General features: G+C 35.7%; 1 protein-coding gene across 2 annotated transcripts in view; it reads right to left on the reverse strand.

The window, feature by feature from the left end:
* Positions 1–3,687: 3,687 nt before the first annotated feature.
* LRP12 (LDL receptor related protein 12) overlaps positions 3,688–23,940 on the reverse strand; it is a 47,818-nt gene continuing 27,565 nt past the window's right edge. The window contains exons 2-7 of one of the 2 annotated variants that reach the window (XM_051785171.1): positions 23,341–23,397; positions 16,486–16,621; positions 14,860–15,062; positions 11,374–12,475; positions 10,370–10,502; positions 3,688–6,905 (exon numbers count right to left, since the gene is read on the reverse strand). In XM_051785171.1, the coding sequence (XP_051641131.1) occupies positions 6,042–6,905; positions 10,370–10,502; positions 11,374–12,475; positions 14,860–15,062; positions 16,486–16,621; positions 23,341–23,397 (2,495 nt within the window). In that variant the 3' untranslated portion in view covers positions 3,688–6,041. The remainder of the gene's footprint in view (positions 6,906–10,369; positions 10,503–11,373; positions 12,476–14,859; positions 15,063–16,485; positions 16,622–23,340; positions 23,398–23,940) is intronic. The other variant, XM_051785172.1, reaches the window with a different exon arrangement.

Consider the following 23,940-nt stretch of genomic DNA (forward strand, 5'->3'; position numbering starts at 1 on the left):
AACAAAGCTTCTGGCTCCTAATTCACTCCATTTCCAGTGAGATAAAACTAACATAAAGGATAGCAACAATTTTCGGTAATGCTGAATGGATAAAGCACTTCGTTTTGGAGAATTGGTGCAAAGATGTGTCAGCTTGAGGTGAACTCTGGATTTGCAGATGGGAAAGAATAGTTATCTTTTCCCATATTCAGAAAGTCAAAAGGATTGTGAATACTCAAGTAGGCATTTCTCTGCAACTTCTATAAAGAATCCATAATGCCATCTCACCTGGGATTTACTTTCACACTTCTTAGTGTGCATTTAATACTCATTCAATAAAACCAGATGGTCTACACATAATTGCACCTGCAAAGTCTTCATAATTGTGAGACCAGTCAAGGTGCCCCTTGTCAAAACCTCTCAACTATTTTTCAGAACAATCTGGTGCTGACTACTTTCATGATTGATTTGCAGAAACAAATGAGTGGTGATTTTTAAAATCTAATCTCTAAAGCCTTCTTCAGCTGTAAATGTTTTCCAAAACCAGAAAGCACACTCTATTGGTTTTCTATTAAAAAACGAGGCTAAAAAAATGTTATGAAAGGAATTCAATCCTCTAGTTTCACATAAGTGGTACAATTATAAATATGCTCCCCTTAGTACAAGTACTAGGCCACATCCAAGATCCTAATGCCAGTCTTTCCTTAAATACATTGGAAGTGATGGTGCAGCCCATTAGCACTCAGCCTCAGGCTCCACATGTGTGACACAAAGGAAGGCAGCCAAAGCTGTGCATGTGCCATCCTACTTTCTAAAGCAAGAGTAGGTAGTAACTGTTCCTTCTCATTTTCATAAGGCCTAGTGCCTCTTCCTCCTTGAACTTGCTCAACACAAATGATGGACCACAGACAGCAGAACCAACAAAGAGAAAAGAATGACCAGGAACCCAGGAGAGGAACATCTAAGGAACCCTAGTATTGTGCTCTTTGTTCTTTTTACTGATCCTTGGCTCAACAAGGGTCAGTAAAATGTCCACTTTCTAAATATCTGTGAGGCAGTTCAACTCAGGCATTTAAGTTCTAAGTTTCAGGATGTTCTATGAAAAAAGAAGACTCATCATATCTGTCAGTTACTTACTGGTGGACGACATCAAAGAAAGAGTTCATAGGTGGGATTTTTCCAACTCCAAGAAAAATAACGACAAAAGTGGAAATTAGCTATGTTTGGAAACAGAACTATAACTGCTGGCCAACATACTAGGTAAAATAAAGCAAAACCAAACATCTCTGTTCCTTGCCATACCACTGCAGAAAAAAAATGTCTGTTTATGACAGTCCTCACTATCCTGTATATTCCTCCAGACTGTTTTTCCTCTGGTGCACCAGAACCACTTCCTCCAACTGTGGCTGTCAACAGTGGCTGTTAAATAACCACAGGAAAGATGACAAGTTTTAAAAAAATAAATATTACCAATTGTTTTTCCTCAGTTTTATACACCTGGAGAGATGCTAAAATGTTTTCTTAATTTCTGTTGGCATACCTTTAGATGCACAACTATTTGATTGCAAAGGTATGAATGCAATTCTACTAAACCACGAGTCAACAATGCTTAGACAAAATCTGAGATTTCTGCTCTGAATTCAGACACCTGCCTCTGGTAGGTAACATCTACAATGTATGCTTATTTCAGGGGTCAGTTCCTTGTTCCTTAAAATAATTTTATTCCTTTGTCCTTTACATTTTCCATAAGAAATTATTATTTGTTAGAAAGTGCACAGTGAACCAGAACTCCTTTCTTTCTCCAACACATTCCTGATTTGACATGCCCTACATTGTTGGGATGCCATCCTACAACTGCTTACCTAAAAAAAAAAAAAAATAATCCTTTGTGCAATGTAACAGATTATAATTATATTCCTTTAGAGTTTCTAGTCCGTTTTATTACAACCCTTTCATCAGACAAGTTCAAAATTCAGTGACTCATCCTTTTATCTTAGTTGGTTTTGCCTCCTGTGTTTCATCCCTTTCTTTCCTGCACAAGCAGCATACAAGGTAACTGTAATCTGAAAAAAAAAATCTTCCAAATTGAATGCAAGTATTTCAGATTGTATCTTTTCTTTTGTTCTTTGATAGTATGATGCCACTTGCTCACAAGGAGGAATTAATGCTGAAAGCTAAACTGTTCTGCTAGATTTCAGTGTGTGTCTGTGGAAATACCACAAACATTAATTTGTACCTGGATATTCACAATGATTAGCTAAGTTTTGTTAATGCCAAATGCCTTTTCACAAAGCATGACTAGGAATCAGTAACCAAGACTGCTTATAGAGCAACATCTCCCATTAACTCCATCACCGATGTGGGAGTCTTGTCGTTCTGAATTCTCAGACGATACTTCAGTTTAGTGAACACTACATTCTCTTCCCTCAAGTTACTATTCACCAGATAGACCACAGGGAGGTACTGCATGTGAGCGGATGCCTGAACCGGACACACTGACTTGAATGTTCTGCTATAAAACTTCTCTATTTCAAGTCCAGTAATTATGGACTTTAATCTATTTTGATGAGGGAAAGCTAACTACAGTAGTGAAATTCCAATGGAGGACACTAGGGAAAGAGTTGTAACCATCAGTCTGCTTACCTCTCCATACTTTTGGTGAGTTGGCAAAGGGACAAGATAGACTCCTCCCTTGTCCTTTCAGAACATATCCCATTTTGGGCAACTGAGCTGTAGCTGATGTCCTGCAGGAGTTCAGTTACCAATTGCTTATTTGCAGAAACCCACAAGGGAAGAAGGAAAGAGATACAGTCAAAAAACCCCTGCAAACCAACAGAACACACTCCACAAAAAGGTTCATCCCAATTACAGGAAGATTAAAGCTGTTGACTTAAGATTTATGGGAAATGTGCAGCACTTCCTCAGGACAACTGTCACGGTCAAATAGCTGCAGGAGAATGAAACATTCACTTTTCAGAAAGGAAGTAAAAACTCATCTCAAAAGTAAAAGTCGTGATTTGATCTGCTGCGAGCCTTTAAAATAAAGACTCACTGACAAAGTATTTGTGTCTTAACTTGAACTGTGACTTTCTCAGACTGAATGCAAGTTTTGACACAAGTTCTTGCTTTGGCATTTGGATGGGAAGTGGAACACATGATACTGTAACTAATTCCAGTATCCTCTCCAGGAACCTGCTTTGAAAGAAGAGTTATCAGCAATACTTGCTGAACTTGTACTGAAAATGGACTTTACCTTGGAAACAAAACAAACCCTCAGAAACTTAGCCCTAAATGTTTCAGTGCAAATCAAATGACAAAAGAAGTGTGATATGTGAAAAGGAACAATGACAAACTCTTTCCACGCTTAAAAAGCTTTACACGAGGAGAAAACTTGCCTCACAATAACCTGCATTCTTCAAAGCTTTCAGATGAAAGTAATTTATTACAGAAAACAAGGTAATTCCACAGTAAATAATTCTGACTTTTGTTCAAAATGCTCTAGCATTGTAGCACAGCTAAATCAAGGATCAATTAAACAAAACACTAATTCAAGCTCTCTAGAATGAAAAGAAATGGGGTAATAATGACCTATTAGAAGCCTTCATAAAAGCAAACTAAACAAATACAACTCCAACCACTAATACATTACTCAAAGGAAAAAATGATCACTCCTTTTAATATCACCAAGAAAAAAATCACTGCAACAAATTTGCCTCATACAAATATGAATTTTATTTACAATTTTCCAAATTCTCAATCAAATCCAACTTCTCATTTAAATGTGTAGCATTTCTCCTTTAAAACAAATTAAACATTGTGTTCTTTTTACATCTGCAATATGGAGTCCATAGGTACATGTTATTTGGGGCATCTAATGGAACAAATTTAGATCACTATGTGTGTTTAACGCCAAAGGTATTCTGTGAAGACTTTCTTCAAAATTTATCTGCCTCAGGGACAAGCATTTCTGTAACCAGTTTCTAATGACAACTAGTTAGGAAGGTTTAAAAACCCAGTATTTTATACCAGGACATACCGTTCACATATATTTCAGGGTGCGTTACCATGTTCCTATTGCAAAGTTGCCTGCTCTAAAAGCAATGCTACTGAAATCAGACTAAAGATTGCCCACAGATTTAGATATTATTCAATGTGAATAAAAATGGCCATTGATGACTTTTACTCGAGTATGTGTAATTATGGGCCAACCTGTACCTGATCTGGTACCAGTGTGATGTGATCTGTTCTGAAACTTGAAACCGCATGGGTCATTATAATAATAAAATTTTTTACAACTGTATTGCACATAACATTCCTCAAAAGCACAAATCTACATAATTGTGTCCTGAACTCAGAATTTACCTGCTAACTGTCATGAAAAAATCAACCAGATGTTAAAATCGCTTATTTTTCTCATCCCAGTGTCTGTGAATGAAGAGAAGAGGGAGAAGATATGTACACTTTGGAATCCGTTCAATTGTTTGTTTCTTCTGCATGTGATTTGTACTTCAGAGATGAGGATTTAAAAAAATAAAAAGCCAGACAGACCTTGGATTTATCTTTAAAAGTACCTCAGAAACATAACAAAAATTCAATTTAATTTTGATACATATTAAAATTTTAGTCAGTTCTGCCCGACAGCATAACACGACAGAAATGCACAAGACTTTAAACATGCTTTAAAATGACATTCAACAAAGTATTTAAAATTTAATAAATAGCATACAATCACACACAAATACATTTCATACTGGATCTTTAAGCCTACTGAAAACAGACTGGCAAAGAATAAATAAAACAGTAGTTGACATTTTTGTTTTTAAAAGTGTAGTTTCTTGTTGTCACACTAGTAGCCACATATTAACCTGCTTATCACAAAATTGGAAGTTATGAGCTTTTTTTCTCACTGATCTGTTTTGCTCCAACATGTAACATCATAAAAAAATACACAAAAGGGGTTTATTTTTTTTTTAAACAACCAGTCTGCAACCAAGTAAACCAGTTTTTAAATACAACGAATAAATAGGGAATTAGTAAAGCAAATTCAATTGCAACAAAAATGCAACACCCCAAGAAAAGAGCCATGGAAATATATAGCCATTGCAATATTAGACAATAATAGTACTTAAAGTGATAGTGCTTGTGCACTAAGCTCATTAGAGACCTTAATATGATTTTAGTGCAAATCCCTTGAGTCCAAACAAGCTTTATACCCTACAGTATTAGGGAAAGATCTATTACCAGTTGGAACTTATTCTGTAGTGTATTTGTACATATCAGATGTTTAAAGAACTAACACATATTGTAATATCTTCGGCCCTTTTTTACTTCAAATCGAAAAGACTAATGACTGGGGATTTTACATACAATTTGGCTGTACCATATTAGACTGCAGTTTAGGAAAGTCAGTGCTATAAAAGCTTTTGCCATCAGTTTATCTATTATGTCTAAATTTCATATATCATTGCATTTTGTACTTCTGAAAGAAAAAGAATGCTCCTGGAGAAAGTTTCTCCTCCCTTTAAATAAGTTCACATTATGATGAAATTTAAGAATATTTAGACAAAGTGTTGTATAAACTTAAAGAAAAGTACATATTTTACATTAACAATCCTTACCAGTACTTAGTATATTAAGTTACAAGTATGTTGGCAATAATACAACAGAGTCAATTCCTAAATGAAAAGAATTCTGTACAAATTCACCTGTTAATATGGGGTTAAACAGGCAGCCAAATGAGTCTTGAGCAGCCATGTTTCTGGTTTGAACTACAGTACCAGGATAAACTAAATTTGAAACTAACTGGGAAAACTTCGGTTTAAGGAGTAATCTGATTATACTGGATACACACTGTGTATTCAGAGCCATTAAAATGTTCACTCTAATAGTTCCATAATGTCATCCAGTATAAGAAAAGTTTAATCAACCACACAGGCTAAAGTAGTTTTAACATACTGTTGTCCTGGATTTTTTAAAACTAAAAACTAGTTTTAACTGTGAAGTACAAAACAATGACAGATATTGCTCCAACTTGTACACAATCTTTCCTAAACAATCCGTACCTAGCAGAGTAATAATGCCTCATCGTCACTAGTTTCATTTTTCACTGTTGCCTCTAAGCAAGTGTCAGGTATCTGGGCAGTGTGTACGATGCCACAGCTCTCACAGGGGCCATCTCGACTGCATGACCTTACACTGTGATGCGTTGCACTGTAAGGCTGTCTAAGCCCTGGTCCTTGATCTGAGCTGAGATCAAGTAGAGGTCTTGAACAGTCATTCATGTCAAAGTCTGATGCTACATCAGAGACTGGAATTAACATTTCAACATCATCATCCTCTTCTCTTCCACTTACCCCATTATCAAGCTGTCTCAAAGGACTTTGGTTCTGATTCACTGAGCTTGATCTCCCTAAAGTGAAGCGCACCCAGCGCAAGCCTTGAGTCATACGACTGAGTGCGCTCGTGAGCTGGTGACGTGCAGGACTCGTGCTCGGGGGCTCTACACTCGTCACTTCTCTTCCACCATCCGTGTTACTGCCACTGCCACTCTGAGCAGAGGAACTCCCACACGCTCCCACTGTTGCTTCTATTGCTGTTGCAGGAGGGACTTTTTGAGGCAAGGTGGCAGCAACACCACCAACTGCTCCTGCTGTGTCTCTTCTTTCATTTTCTGTGTCTGTATCATCAGATTCAACTGAAAATAAACTTCTGTGAGTATTATTTCTTTCAGTTTCTCTATTAGTACTTTGGTTGGCAACATCATCTCCATCTGCTGAGACCAATGCCAACGATCCAGAATGGCGTGACCTTGCAAAATTAAAAATTCGATTCCAAATATTACTTGATCTGCCAGCAATAGGAAGTCTGATTGAGGTAAATCCAAGCTGAGATCGTACTGCCAGCCTCAGGTTTTCCAGAACTGAAGCCTAAATGGGAAGACAAGCAACAAGCAAGTGTTAATAGTATGTTGGTACTGTTCTAACAAAGAAAGAATGATAATGGTTGTGCGAAACAGCCTATAACCACGAAGTAAAATGTAGAGCCTTAAATATTAAAACATGTTGCACTTTAATAATAAGGATCTGGTAAAGGTAGCAATATGCTATTTTAAAAAAAAGTCGGCATGACAAAAGTCTAGATTTTCTAGAGGAAAAAAATATTATGAACAAGGAAATTAAGTGAAAATACATACGGAAGGGGATAAAATAGCAATGAGGTATATATAAGGTACATTTCTGCCCAAAACAAGGATCTTTAAATAACAGCAAAGTGAAAAGCAAGGCACTATAATCAGGATATGGTACAACCACAGACCCAATACAGCAGGCAAATAGTTACAAATAGTCTTACAAGGAAGGTAAAGTAGTCACTGTAAATTTTAAAGAAAAGCACAAAAAACATGACTCAAAAACTTTAGGATTTGAAAACAAAATCTTTCAGAAAGATTTAACAGAGGTGACCACCTTTTCTTAGCCACTACTATAGGGCTGCCTCAAAGGGACTAAATTAAATATCTTCTCCAGCAGAGCCTTGTAGTTTGTTTTTTTTCCCATTTTGGCATAATCAGTTAATTCCTGTTTCAAAATGTTTTAATGCCTCCGTTTAAATAAAGTTATCTTATGTGTTCTAAATCATACATTTTCCAAATTCAGTATGTATTTTCCAGCCATTCACTTATAGAGGAATGCATGCCTGAATTTTCCTCTTTAAAACTTTGTATAACTTTTCAACTGTAAAGTAACACAAACACATTAACACCTGTGACTTGCAGATCCCTTAGTCAAACTTACACAGAAAACACTGCCTCAGCTGAGTAGCTCAATTCTCAAATAGGGCAGAAGATCTGCCATATGCCCATGATTCTAAAGATATTCATGAATGTGTTTAATTACAGGATAATATTCACAACTTTTAATGAAGATTACAGCAAAAATAAAGAATATTCTTCAGAACAGCCATTTTTCCCCAATCAAACCCTTAACATATATGCACATATTTCCCTTTGTTTACAAACACTTCAGTTGTGTCATGCTGTCACCATCAGCTCCCTACCACCACCCTTCAGACAATACAACACAGTATCCAAACAATACCTCATGCACAACCTACCTCTTCCCTTCCAATAGTTCACAAGATGGCATTTGAATTCAAGCATATAAATACGTGTTCAGCAGCCTTACTTTCAAAAGCTACTGAAGAGATTGCTACTCATCCTCAAAAATCCAGCTCTGAAGGCATGTATCAGATTTAGACGGAAAGCATTACATACAATTTAGAGCACTCAAGATTCCTCTAGATTGAGACTTTGAGAAAACTTGAACTATCTTCAGTCCTACTGAGATTTGCAATCTTAAATGTATATATTGCTCAAAACAAAGTTGAACACGACTTAACATTGACTCCCCCAATACTTAACTGTATTAAAAACTAGAGTTTTATAATTTATAGAATTCCATTTACATTGCCTTGAGCTTTTACTTTTACTGATGTTCTCAGCTCTGAAAAACAAAGTTTTTAAATCGTGCAACTTCATTGGTTAAGTAGAAGTTTTTATCATGGAAGCATCAATGACTCCAGAATGACTTTTTATTACTTTTGAAGATGATGGCATGCTCACTACTATTCCTTATTTTTATGCTAGTTAATTGCCCAGTATAGCTACTTCAGTTTTCAAGGCCACAAGTCTTATCTGAAACACTGGTCTTCATAGTGAGAGTTCAGTAACACTCTTTCATTGTTGAAAACTATTGTATAGGCATCAATATTTTTATGGAGTGTTAAATCATAGTTACAGAGAAAGACAATGAATCTTTTGTTGTGTTTAATTACAAAAGATTGCCATATGATTCCATTATATTGTAATTCTGAAAAATAATTTAAAATATATCCAAAGCAACAGTGGTTAATTCAATTAAAGTCAAACTAAAGATAAAAGAAAATTTTAATAATTGCACAGCTTTTTAACAGATCCAGTACCAAACTCTGACTGCCACTACATGTCTGGATTTTCCAGAAAAATTCTATGAGGAGATTTCATCTTAGTAAAAAACAAGATCTTAGGTCACCTTTGTGAGGTTTCATGATGAAAAATGGGTCTGAGCTAGCCAGGTTTTTCCTGCAAATCTTAATTACTACACATGTTCATGTACATCAAACCTGAAGTGTCCCACACAGGGTAGGGATCTGCAGGAGTTTGTTCCAAGTTACCTGTACTAAAGGACTTGCACATCTGGGCATGACAACTGCACTGCCTTCAGCTAACCCTGCCTAAAGAGACTTGTGAGCACAGATCCGTCACAAACTGGTGAAGCCTAATTTTGGAGAAGAGGACAGCAAGCCAAATTTGAAAAGTACAGAACCATTTTGAAACAGGAACTTATTGATCTTTATTATAACCACAACTACTCATCCAACAAGAATGAGGGATTCCATGGTGTTCATTTTAGGCATTTATTACTAAGTTTGTGAATGAAGTTTAGTGCTAATTTAGCTCCTGAAAAATCTTTACAGTATCTTCTTTCTGACACATTTGCAAAGCCTCTCATGCAAACTTTTCCTCTCCCGAATCCTTTGGGGCAGATCATAGCTGCTTGTGAACATGTATGCATGAAAGAACATGTAATGGTCTTGTAACTATTTTTCTTACATGTTCAGCAATATCTGCTAACAGTAAACTTTGCTGTATTAATTGCAACACATAATACAAGTTAATCCCAACTCTAATACTGCACAGCAGGATTCTTAGACTAGGACTTTTCTTCTGTTTCTCAGAGGAGCTTTGTAACTTTAGTTAATTGAAAATGTCTTTCAAAGTTGTTATGATAGAAACCTCATTCATTAACCAAGTTAAGAATTGTGCTAATCATATATATGAGAATCTGGATGACTAGACACTATTAGTTGCCATTTACTGGCTTTTACTTTGTTACTCGTTCATGTTAATTTTATATGATATTACAGCCTTGCCTTTTCCATCATCTTTTCTATGGGCATGGTTGTACCCAAGCACATGTGGATATCAACTAGCATTCTGCATTAGAAGTTTTAATTCTTCTTTCACAAATTTCCAAGTGCTATCCTGCAGTCTTAACTTACACAACGTTAATAGAGAACATACAATTAGATCTACCAATCTATTACTTTTCATGCAAGAGGGGTTCTATAGTGTGCATTACCGGCATTCATTATCAACAGAAAGGCCTGCAAAAAAACCTGAGTGGTGTTACTGTATTATGATTTTGTCCAATGGTTAATCATTAGTGTAACGTTATTGACTTGAAAGGAAGAAAAGGAAATGCTGTAGAACAAAAGAATGCAGATGAAAGTTAAAAAATCTTTATTTCAGTCTCCTTAAAATTTAGGTCGTCTGCCTGCTATTTTGAAAGCTTACCTGATTTGGTGAACAAACAGGAAAATCTTCAACCGGTGGAATTAAACCCTGGGCAATTAATTGTCCATAGGATGGAGGAGCTTCTCTTCTTAACAGCTCAGCCTCGACCCTTGACAAATGAGTTTCAAATGATCTTTTGAAGAGAAAAGAAATTTCAGAATATATAAGACACTGATTTATACATATTTTAAAGATTAAAAGTACATCAGACTATTATAATCTGAAATAATAAATTTCAGCAGCAGAAGTTTTGCTAATTTAATTGAAATTTAATTGACAAAGAATATACAATATGTCCTTTCAGTCCTATGGGTCTGTCCATGGGTCCTATGTCCCATTGTTATGGGTCTGTCCAGCTGAAATAAGAACAAAAAAAATCAACCCAAAAATAAATTCCTTAAAAAACAAACAAAAAAATCAGCCCAAAAATATGGGTTAAATATAAAAAGCACCATGAGAGATGCTCACATTATTTTATAAAAACTGAAGAATGCATAATCCTGGTATGAGCTAGTCTACAATAGAAAAGAAACATGCTGTCAAATACAGAACTGAAACATTAATTGCAATTTAATTAATTGCAGTTTGTCCCACACTTTCTTTTTGGTAACAACATCTGAAAGCTAACCCTCAATAGATTAGAATATATCCTCTTTTCTTCACTGAGAGAGTGGTCAGTCATTGGAACAAGCTCCCCAGGGAATTGGGTCATGGCACCAAGCTCATCAGGGTTCAACAAGCATCTGGATGATGCTGAGCCACAGGTCTCAGGAAGGTTTAGTTTTAGATGTCCTGCCAGGAGCAGGGAGTCAGATTCTAGGTTCCAACTTGAGATACTCTTATGATTAACTGACCTCTTTTTACTCTCAAAGAAAAAGGAACAATGTCTTTAGAAATCACGCACAACAATGTCTGTATGGTAATAAAACTGCTTCAAGTACAAACAAAAAGGACACAAAACCATTTAATACATTTGAACTCTCAAGACCATCTGTTCTACTTACCTTCGCTCAAACATCCTGAGTGAGTACAATTTACAAGTACATCCCAGTGCAATGACAAGCAGCAATCCACAAATGAGACTCCCAATGACAGCTGCAGTTATCACTCTAGTGGGCACAATGACTGGGCAATTCTCTTCATCGCTGCCATCGCCACAGTCATCTTGAGAATCACAAACCCAGCTCTCAAACACACAGCGGTTATTTTTGCAGTGAAAATTTCCTGGCTGACAGAAGAAACAATTCTTTTCATCCGAACCATTAGGGCAATGGTTCTGGTAGTTGCAGCGATCTGAACGAGGGTAGCAAACACCATTTCGAGAGCAGGGAAACTCATCTCTTTGGCACATGGTGCAGTTGGTTTCATCTCTTCCATTTGGACAGTGCCAGTAGCCATCACAGCGTTGCTGCTCTGTGTAGCAACCCCAATTTCCACCGCATGGGATTTCCCAGGGCAAACAGAAGCCATCTACTTGATACGTTGCATTGAATCCTCTTGCAGCATTCACTTTGTCAGCACAAAAATGCACTCTTATCTGTCCTGAGGATGAAACAACTGTGAGGGGAGCATGAGAGTCAAATGCTGTTAGTACACGCAACAGCCTCCGTGGATTCTCCTCTAATCCATCATATATTTTAACATAGTCTCCATAACCTGTACCATCAAGTTTAAAATCAGTGAATCGCAAGATGACTTTGCGATGATCACCAGTGTCTATCAGCCAGGTGCAGTTGCTGCCAGGTGGGTAGAAGTCAGGATAGTTGGGAGAACTGAAAGTACCATAAAAGTATTTTAACCACTGCCCACATGTTGGCACAGCACAGTCTATTTCATCTCCTAGGTCAAGACAATCAATGTTACCATCACATTTTAAAGACTCTGGAAGGCAAGTGTAAAGCTTGGTGAAGCGGGAAAGACACTGGAACTGATTGGAAGCACAAGATTGAATGGAAGTAGCTGTCGGAGGATTAGCTTTGGCACAGATTTCTTCATCCGAGTTGTCTCCACATTCATCCATATTATTACATTTCCAGCTTTCTGGAATACACTTCCCATTAGCACAATGAAACTGGTCACAATCACAACTTGGTTCATCAGATTTCCCTGAAAGAAAAAAAAAATATCTTAAGAGTTTAGCACTTCCATGGTTTGTGTTGCATACGCATTTGTTGCAGCAGGTACTCCAGAATGGCAAACCAAAACAGCAACTTTCAGTAAATTTCAGGACAGAACAGTTTTTTCAAGTCAAATTTCCATCAGCAAATCTGCATGAACCTTACCCTTAGCTGCTTCCAGTCAATTAACTTTAACCCAATCAAGAAAACAATGCTCATTTATAGCTATTGAGAAATCTGACTTCTAAAGTGCTAAAAATAAGTTAAAAAAATACTGTTTCTCTTCTCTATCACTCAAAATACAGAAACATTTTGTGCTGCAGTACTGGTAACCTCTTCAAATTCCTTTCCATTAAAAGCTTTCTCTCTTCTGCTTTCATAGGTTTCTATTTGGTACCAAAGAATCTATGGCAAGAGAAAAGCTGACAGCTGAAAATTACATATTACTGCAACCAAAGAGGAGTCTCTGTCTTTAAGTCCTCCCACTGTTTGCTCCTGCCTCTCCTCCAGTAACTGAGAGCGCAGCAAATGCAGATGCATACTTGCCTGAACAAAAAACGGTACTTTAAAAGTTAAGAATCCAGGTAATGGTCCAGAAAATGTGGAGGTGAGGGTTTTGTGGGGTTTTCTGGTCTGGTCTCTTTTTTTATTTTTTTTAAATTATTACGGGGAGAAGAATATGTCAAGAGACACCTTTATTGAAGAAAATGTGGTCTACTGTCTACTACTGCACTTACAACATCAAGGATATTTTTCAGGCCTTCACTTATTAAAGTTCCAACCATGTGAAACACAGAAACACAACTGAGAACCAAGTTAATTCACTTCTCCAACATTTAAGCTGAGTCAAATACCACGGTATCATTTTAAATCACTATTATTGCTAAAAAACACAGTACAGACTGTAAAATTGGCTATAAAACAAACTGTCATGGTCAATCCCCAAAAAAATTTAAAAAACCATCTGCAATGAACATGGTTCTACACAGCAGTAATTCGGAAAATAAATTAGACAAATATATACCCATTCTAAGTAACATTATACTTAAGGCTTTAAAAAGAAAACAGGAAAGACAGTATGATGAACTCACTAAAATCCAGACGTTCTCAGGAGAAGCATGTTCTCTCTTTTTTTACAACAGAACAATTCAGATTTGAATGAAGGTTATGTAATCAAATCACTTGCTCAAAGCAAGGCTAACTGAAGTTATTAAGCTCTTAAGGGCCTTCTCCAATCAAGTATTTTTAAAGTTCCAGTGCTTAAACATTCAACATGATAGAAGTCTTCATAGTGAGCCTGAATTTTCCTTGCTGCAACTAATCTGCTCTGATAGGTCAAGTCATATCACACCTCTGTTCCCTTTTTTTCTACTTTAGTGTATATTATAAGGCATTAAGAATAAATACTGTTTCTTAAAATAATTTTTTTTAAAATGTGCAACGCATTTTTAAAATTTCACAAATGTTAAGGTTTTTAAAAAGTGAATGCAGGAAAACAGGAGTGATAAACATTATAAGCACGCTGAAGAGTGTTTAAGTCAACAAATTTGGTGACAAAGAGTGAAAGGAGAGCAAAATGTATGTGCTGGCAGTGATCAATTTACAGAAAATGTTCATTTCACTAACAAACATGGAGAATAGATGTAGTATAAATGATACCATCTTCTTGTTCTCTTACATATATATACATATTTTTAGATACATAGTACACTCACACACAGTTCATAAAATTAGGATGTCAAATAGAACCTTGGCCTCGACTTCAAAACTTGTAAAACTGAACTACTAGACTTGTCCTACCTAAATTAAATGACTATGCTCCATAGGTGGAGGTAATACTAGTAGAATATGTGTCATTAGACCTGTTCAGGTACTGATTACATTCTAACTCAATCCTTCTGCATTGCAAAACCTGGAAGAGGTTGAGAAGAAAGTTATAACATGGAGTTATAAATATTGATGGGAATATTGCAGTATCAAAACATGATTTTTTCCCTCTCTTGCCATATTTATCATACTCAGAAGTCTACCTAACTAATTTAATCAACTAATTTTAGTCCAATGAAAACATTTCAAATCTCAAACTATGTTAAAAAAAACCTTCCAGGTGCCTAGTATTAACAGGTAACTTTTTTTGTTCCCCAAATCATTCACTCTGCTTATTGCTATCATTGATTCCCACTTTGAATATTCAAGTTGTGCATGGGATCAAAATACCTTAACTAACATATATTTTCCCTAATTTCAATAAACCTTGAAGTGACCACAGGTATTTCCTGTAAAGGGAGTTATCCTCCTACATGGAAATACTTCTTGAAAGATGAAACAAAAGGTGAAACCATAAAATTATACTAGGTATCATTTGAAACATACCAGCAAAGTAGGCTAATCTGAAGCCTTTTCTGGAGATGCTATCATCTGAATGAAACCTGATCCAAACATGATCCTGTGAAGAGATGTATGGTGAGGGAATGGAAGAGCCGCATGCTCTGTAGCCTTCAACGTTCTTGTAGCTTCCAATTGTTAACCAGTCTGAGCTGCACCGCCGAGATCCCTGAACATCAAAATCTTGAAAGCTGAAAAACAGAAAAGGTCAAAATTGCTACTGAACTAGATGTTACACAACCAAGCTGATGAATTACTACACATAAAAATGGAAATTAGCTGTACGTTTTTTTAGCATGAAATAAAAGAGCAGTTTCTCTATCCCTGTAAGAATAGGACTTAACCTTGTGGTGATACTTTTATATTATGAGGACAACAAGAATCCATTTAGTTAAACAAAATATTGCATCCACTACTTAAAGAAGCACAGTTTTTCTACAAAAAACAAACATTAAGTCTTCATATAAAAATAAATTCTGTTATTGAAATTGCTCTTCTGTGTCTCATTTAATGACTTTTATATATTAGTAAGTGGTTCTGTTTAACCCAAATTCCATCAGAATTTTAGCTAATTCTACACTTATGACAACGATATGATTTGACATTAAAAATACAGCTAAATTGGTCAAAATTATATTTTCAGGTAAGGCTTTCTCCCAATTGCACTACTCGGCTACCCAAACATTGTATTATGGAATGTCATGGTATGGCTACTGTATCAAGACAGGTTGTCATGGTAATGAAGTGTGAAGGGGAGACAATCTGGGCAAAACAGGTCTGTACAGACAACAGAGAAGTTTATCAGAACTGAAACGTGATATGAATGGAAGAAAACAATGTGAAAGGGAAAAAATTAGTTTTATTAAAAATAAACAGTATGAAAAAGTTTAGAAAGTGTTCTAGTAGCTAAACAGTTTTACCCACTTTACATTGCATTTATGCCAGTTGAATATTTAGTAGAAAGATGGTTTAAATTAAGAAGCAGTACTTTAAATGAATAACTGATGTCACAGCAAGTCTGTACTGGAAATCAAAGTAAATCTGCAGGTAATGCAGTTTCAAGATCAAGTCTATGAAACGGTATTAACTTGTATCTTGATGCTCAAATAAACCAGTAATGGCGAATGAATCGATAAGAACTTCAATCTACGATACAAATTTTTGACATTACTACTATAGAAAAGTGACAAGATTTGTGAAACTATGAGGAGCTCCCTACATCAAAACTCAGCCTTTCCAAAACTGCAGTCATAGCTACTGACTCACTATTTGTCCCTGACATTTTTAAGCACACCATGAGACTTCATAGCAATGAAGCATTACAGAACTTCCTCTACACATTTTTAATGCAAAATTCTTATATTTCAGACACATTGAAAAGAATTCAAATAAATGAGCACATTGAACTTCTTGCTAGGCACCAATTCTCCAGCTGAAAACAAAGGCTACATGGCTGTGTGAGAGTAAATCAGATAACAGGAAAGGCAGAAAACAGACAAAACTGAAATCCTTCACTTACAGGAAAGAAGAGAAAAACAGTATACACAGTTGGCAGCTAAAAATGTCTAGTTAGTACTTCTTTGATCCATGTGGATAAAACAGGAGCACTGTTACCTTATAGTAATGATCTCCCCTGGGTTGGCATGGATGTACCAGCTACAATTAATTCGGGCAGGATACTCAGAGGGCCACCCTGGACTTGTGATTGTTCCACTTGGTGATCGAATTTGTTCTGGAATATCTCCACAAGCTGAAAAATACATATATATTGAAAGTAATTTGATTAATTCCATTTTTTTTAAAGCCAATAGGACAGAAAAAACCTCCAGCCAATCAGCACTAATTAGATTATATACCGATTAAAAAACCCAGCTTCTAAAGGAGTTTGTAATGGAACATGTGAGCCAAAACATGCTTTTCAACATTGCCAGTGCAGCAGTTCTTACTTATATCAATTATTATTACAGATTAAAAAAAACATTATTCTATACAGACTTTGACAACTTTATATTAAAGTGAAAGATTTTGTATTTCATAATTTTATTTTTGGCCTTTACAAAGATTCAGTTCAATTTAACCATGAACTTAACACCTTAAACTGACAAGTGCATTGAAGGTACAAAATAACTTGAAGCTAAATTATCAAGTAGTTGAAATTTCCTGTCTTAGGTAGACCCAGTGTTTGACCACCATTTAAATACCTGCCTCCCAGTTCTTGACATGGAAATGATCTTCACACATGATTCCAAATGCTTGAAAGGCAAAGAGCACTTACTGCAGCACACTTCATTTATAAGTATGAAAAGTTAGGTTCATAAGAGATTATTCTTAAGAGAGACTTGTGTTACTACTTTTCTGATTAAGGACTAGAAAGCTTATATTTATAGGTCTAATTATATGCAACTGAAGTAACTCAGCCATTTGTATTCTTTATTGTAGAGTAGCTTTCTGCATTGGCCTTAACTCAGCTGCTATTCCTCTTACAGGAGTGTTCTCAGCTCTGCTGATTTTATTTCAAGTAATGTATTTACTGAGTTTGTGGTTTTGTTTTCCTAGTTTTTTTCCCCTTAGCAGCCTTATATACAACACCTGTCATGTATCCGATTCACAACCTTCAAGGTAGTATGAAGGCTAGAATACTCTCACTGTAGACCTTCAAATTATGAGGAAGTTTCAGTGGTCAGAAAACACATTAAAAATAATTGCCCTCTGTGTTTTTATTTTTCAATTTTCTTACTGCTAGTCCAAAACCTGCAAGCTCTTAAAGTTTACTGGTAGCACAATCAGTTTACACACAATAGTTTAAACACAAGAACTGTAAGAAATGAGGAAGCATTTTCATTATTGTCTAATCACCAAAAGCTTCTAGAATTTCTATTTGATTAAAATAAATCAGAACTGATACAGTAAGCAAACATGATGAAAAACTAACTGCATTTAGAACAGTGCAAAAGTTGTAATAAAGTAATTTGTAAAGAGGATTTTTTTTCCTATTTTTACAATCAAGCTTTCAAAATAATTTTGCAATACTATAAAGACCTGAAATTATTGTCTGGCTCTAATACAATAAAAAGTTATACTCTTATACTATTATTAGTATTATTATTACTTTAAAATATTTCTGCATGGTATTACAAATACATTTCTAAAAATATGTTTAGAAGTATTAAAAGACAAAAGTGCTGGCAAAATGTTAGAATTTTCTGTGTTAGCTTAAATACAGTAGCAAAAATAAACTCAGTAAGTTTATTGCTTTCCTGTACAGCTGTAAGAGAACATTGCTTTAAATGGTTTTTCACATGCTTCTTTTTAGAGCTTTATTCATGCTGCAAAGTATTAACATTAACTACAGAACATAAGACCTGCCCTTATATCTAGGGACAAAAAAGTCACAAAATACAGAAAGATTGCACTTGAACATGCATCGTTCACTTTCTTTTTAAATTTTGAGCAAACCCTATAGGTGGTGCTCTAAGACCATGATATTTTGGAACACAGCTCCTGTGTAAATGATCTTGTGATACTTTACATTTGTTCAGGCAAGAAACAGAAGGTCAGGAAGGAAAAACTGGTTATTCACTTGTTGAAGTAAAATAGCAGTTTTAACTGTTTCAGAACAAAAATATGCAAAAAACTAGAAGAAGGTATAAAACATTTTGTACCAAGTCTGCAAATGTCGGCAAACATTTCCACATACTACTTGGTTACTACTGAAATAGTGCTCAGCTTAAAATAAGTTACCCGCAGGTGAAATTTATACTACTACAACATTCACCTGATATCAGATATTTACAAACTGACAGACATGATTTTGTTACTGAGAACCTCTAAAGAAACTTTTAAGTTTGCCTGACAAAGGAAACTTTGCACTAAAATACACGAAAATGATCCATCCAATATATATTCATTCAATTTTAGAGAGCTCACCCCCAAAAACTTAAACATGCTAAAAATGTAAGTACAGCATGTGTCTGTTGAATAGGAACCTCCAAACACTGCTAGCAACTGTAAACTACAATGCAACTGGCTGGGCAAGTTCCTGTGCTGGCACAGCACTCCCAACAACTCTCATCTGCTCAATCCGATCCCTGCAGCAGCACAAACAGTAACTTTAATGCAAGTTTGAATGGAAGAAATCCTGCACTAAAATCCTGTATAACCAAGGTGATACTTTGAGAAAACCATGAAAATTCCCAGTTTTACTCAAATTCAGGATTTTTTTTATCCTTTGTTTGCAGAGCCAGACATATCCCTATAGTTTCTATATTCTTTTAATAAGATGGCTTTTTCTCTGTTTCCACTAAAGCTCACATTAAAGAGCTGAGGGCAAAATATGACCAGCTGCAGCACCACCCAATATGGGAAGAGAGAAGCAGACTACAGAGGGCATGAGGAAGCAAGAATGATCGCAGGCACAAAACAGGGGAACAACACAGTGCTAATGCTGTAGAAGAGAGGAAAAAAATATGCATATGACAAAGCGTAGGTTAAAAAAAAAGAGAATGGACTTGAAAAGGGAATTAGAGCTTCCTTAACTTCAGGTTAGCTACATATGCTAAATGCACTTGCATACTTGGTACATATTAATGTAATAAACATCTCTTACTTATAACTCAGGAGACAACAGAAATCTCCCCTTTGCTTAAAAAAATGTTAAAAGGTCAAGATGAACTGTGCAAAAGCCGCACTTCAAAAGTGCCGTCATTTTGAGAGAGAATAATTTCTCAGCAAGATTTTTTAAATCAAGGATAACCTTTTGAAATAGAACAGTTTTAAAGAGAATATACTTGATAAAGATAATAGTGAGTCTTTAAAATCAGTTCCTGTCTCTCTGCCTAACCAAAATGTTTCTCCTAGATTTTTTGGAACTATAATTTAAGATACATTTTATTCATGTGTTTGAAAACATGCAGAATGTGAGCAACATCAAGGACATGGGATTGCAACCAAGGCAGAAGCAGAAGTGAAAGTGAGAAGGTTTTATTGTAGAAAGCAAAGACACCCAGTGATGCGTGTCTCAGATGTTCTCAAGTCTCATGCTGGTGGCTGTAAGATTTGGAGGGAGAACCTTCTACATGGGTGTTGCCTCTGCCTACATTCCTTTCAATGCCCTTTTATTCTTGAGTACAATTCTGCTCATCCATCTCCTACCTGTTTTAAACTCTTTCCTTTGAGAACCTTTATTTTGCTAACAATCTATTTGCAAATTTGTTTGTTACAATACTGCAATTAGGACTGAAGATGTTTCACATACTATAGTGCAAAATAATGGTCAAAAGAGCTGTGCACATCATTTTCTGGCATATGTGGATTTTCCTGTAGATTTTTAAAAATAGGTACAACAGTTTTTCTTATTTCCTTCTTCCTAAAATTTGTTTACCACCCCACATTACAGAACATTACCATAAACTACCTATGGGATGTTAAGTGGTAAACAGAAGAGAGCCAATGAAAACTTTACCAAATTCAATTAGCAAGTTATAACATGCAAATAATTAAGAAACCTATGCAGAAATTCTATAACAAGATCTAGAGAAGTAAAGTACCTGTAGTAAGTAAGAGTGAACAACATGTCAAGGAAAAAAGTCACTTCAGAAAAGCAGGGAGAGGGAGATTAGGGATTTATCTTCACAGTAATGCCAGAAGATTAGTTGAAAAGATAAAAGAATTAGCTTTCAATGTGAACCACATGATGATAAGGTATGCATTATATTGGACATGGTAAGGACATGAATGCAGCTGGATAAATGATCTGAAGGTGTTTAAAACAGCTTAGAGTAAAAAGAGAATAATATTGTGATAAAGTCTAAACCATGAATAGGGAGGGTAATTATTGCATTGTAACTCTCAGGAGCCACTGACAGTCTTATTTGCAGAACTACAGGAAAAAGGTATAGGAATCTTTACCTCCAGGGCAAGCCAAAAAGCATTATAAATTAAAGCCCTTTGCTCAGCAATACAGAGACACACTCAACCAAAAGAAATAGTTTATATATATCTATATAAATAAAAACAATTGTTAATGAACAACTGTTTACACCAGTGCTGAAATTCTTCAAAATTGAGAGTGAGAGGGGGGACTGGGGAGATGGAGGAATTGGTTTCGCAGTTGGCACAATTATGGCTCAACACACCTCAAAGGCAGACCTGAAAATATTTCTGAATTTTTCAGATTTTAAAAGCATAAACACTTTTCTCTACACAAGAGACAACATTTCACTATTGTTGCTGGTAGAGAAAGCATGCTCATATATTAGAGTACCTGTAACTTGGAAGATATAATATACAGCAGAAGCATAAATACCAAAGACCACAGAGGTCTGTGCTATTAAAACTTAATTTAGGAAGGTATGTCACGTAGTCTTACAGCAGCAGCATGACAGAAAATCTACCATTGAGACAATCGTTTCATTTTAAATCCTGTCTCAGTAGCAACCGTCCAAGAAAATCACTTGCTTGGTTTCAACACCAAGTGAAAGTTGGATTTAGAAAGATTAAAGGCCAGATGTCTTTGGTTCTATTTTACAGAAACTCTGCTTGAAACTGTTCTGTTAAATATAAAGCTGTCCAGGTATGCTTGAAAAACATATCATTTACAAGTTCAAAAATATGTTTGGGGCAACGAATTTATTTAAAAGGAACTAAAAAAATCATGTAATTCATCCCCATCTTTTATACTTGGGCCATGCACTTAACATTTAAGATGTACATACAAATAGAAGTAAGGAAAATGCCACTGGGTCGGGCTACATGCTTTCTTTGGGTTGTCGTTAACAGACCATCCCCAGATCCATTATCTGAAAATTCCCCAGCGAAGAATTTGCACTTTATATTCAGACAGAAACTTTAGAGTGTGATATTTATTTTTTCCCATCTGGAAAGCTATTTTGGAACGCAGGAACATCAGAGCTACTTTTATATATATTTTCTTTTTTTTTTTTTAATTTTCTTTTTTATTTATTTTTAAATGGATCTTTCCTCTCAGTAGTTAAAGGTCTATCTACCAGCTGTTGTTATCTTGCGTAGAAAGTACGTTGTGTTCTGCTCTTCTTGGCACTGCCTATTCAAGCATGCTGGCCAAAGCACTGGAAGCAGAGTCAAACATTCCATTCACCTCTTGCCCAGCAGATGCTTTTCTGCCTGTATTGTGACCTGTGACACGACTGTTGCAGTAAACAAAGGGGTGTGAGGTTGTTAAAACATACCCTGAAAGCTGCATAGCTAGATTTTAGGCTGTGTATCTCATACATTCCAATTCCAGCAACAATTGTTCCAGCAGGGGCAAGTAGCTATGCTGATATTTATTATTTACAGTGTGCCATAAATGTACTATATATGATACTTGATGCATTACTACTGTTAAAAAGCAACAACATTTTTCATGATGCAGCACAAGAAAGGATATGAAAGGTCTTCTATAATTAGACTTTTAACAGTGTTTGAGTGGCAAACAATGAAAGGGAAATAGAAAGCAGTAGGGTGTAACAGAGACCATCCACTGACTGTACATTTATCCAAAAACTTAACTGTGAGCACAAGTAGAAATATAATGTTTGAAGCAATACTGCAAGCATAACTACAGTGAGATGTGCAAGCTGTTTTCAAAAAGGACAAGTTTGCATTTTGACTCATTTTAGAAGAAGGGTGTGTGAAAATCAGTTTGATTTCTAGGGATTAGTGCCAGCTTTCCAATGGAAAGAATCAGGCTTGTATTCTTCTACCTGCTGAGGAGTGTTTATCTCCCCATTTGCACATATCCTGAGTGTCTGTATCATAAAACACGCCCAGCAGTTGGCTGATGCTGCACAACATCTGAAGAACAAAGACTGTGCAATGGCCACACAGTCACATCACTAACACAGAGCAGTCCCCACCGTGGCTGCTGCCTGGAAGAGGCCTGAGGCCGACTGACTGGAAGAGAACACAGCAACCTTGGAGCAATGTCTGCTGCTTTTATACCACATATTCTTCCAGCATCTCAGTCTCTCAGTTTCATGAGTTCTAAAATTCTTTTTTTTTCTTGTATTAAGGAAACTGTGCAGTCAAGTGTACAGTAGTTTCAGTTACTGCTTCAATCTAATCAGGTGAAATGCATAACTCTTGGATTTATATTATTTGACAGTAGCAATGTCCAAAATTACATTTCAGCAAATTTCATTTCACAAAAACTTTACTGTGGAAAGAAAATATCAATTCAACTTAAACCAACTTTTCTCTTAGTTCAATGTTTGTATGGAAAAATAATTAAGCAGTCCACTTAGAAAGGCATAATCTGTTCATGAGCATGCAGGTATCAGTTTTATCTTATGAGAATTTTTCCATGTTCCAGTTGCTTCATTCCTTATTACATGCTGCAAAAGGCAGTAATAATTTTTATAGCCAAATATCTCTTCATAAGATACCAGGTGGCTTTCAATATTTACTATTTAAGTCATGCATGAAATTTAAACATTACAAAAAATGACTTACCCGTTGACACTCCTGAAATATGCACATTTTCAGAATGTTCTGCAAGAGCACCATTTCCTAAAATTAAACATAATGAATAAGCTAATTTCCAAGATAAAATTTGTAGAAATTCTTCAGATACCTTTTTACAGAACAGAACGAACAAAAATGAAGTTATTTTAATTAATATTAAACATTAAAGGTCTTACATTAATTTATGATAAAACTTAAAAGAGAAAACGTAGAGAAAAGTTACTATACAATAAAGAAACCTCAAGTATTGCTAGTTTACTAGGAACAATTAAATATACTAGAAAGTTAAGGAACAAGAGACTTGACAGTGGTAGAGTTTTGCAAAACTATGCATTTTAGATAGTAGACTTGTATGATTGTGCATCAAATGCTATTATATTTTCATGAAGGATTTATTTCAATGCATCTTCCTCATCTTCTCCTGGATCAAGATTTGTAAGTTAATGCTACGCAAATCCAGACATCCAGGGGACTACAACCATCTATTTCACAATGAATTGCAGTCTATACCCTTTATCCAGAAAGAGGGTTCAAACATAGCAGGGAACTAGTGACCTTCACCAGTTAACTCCCGTGAGCGTTCAGTAA

This window comes from Manacus candei, unplaced genomic scaffold (genome assembly GCF_025592945.1).
Source record: "Manacus candei isolate 608988 ecotype Guabito, Panama unplaced genomic scaffold, ASM2559294v1 h1tg000019l, whole genome shotgun sequence".
NCBI lineage: Eukaryota > Metazoa > Chordata > Aves > Passeriformes > Pipridae > Manacus > Manacus candei.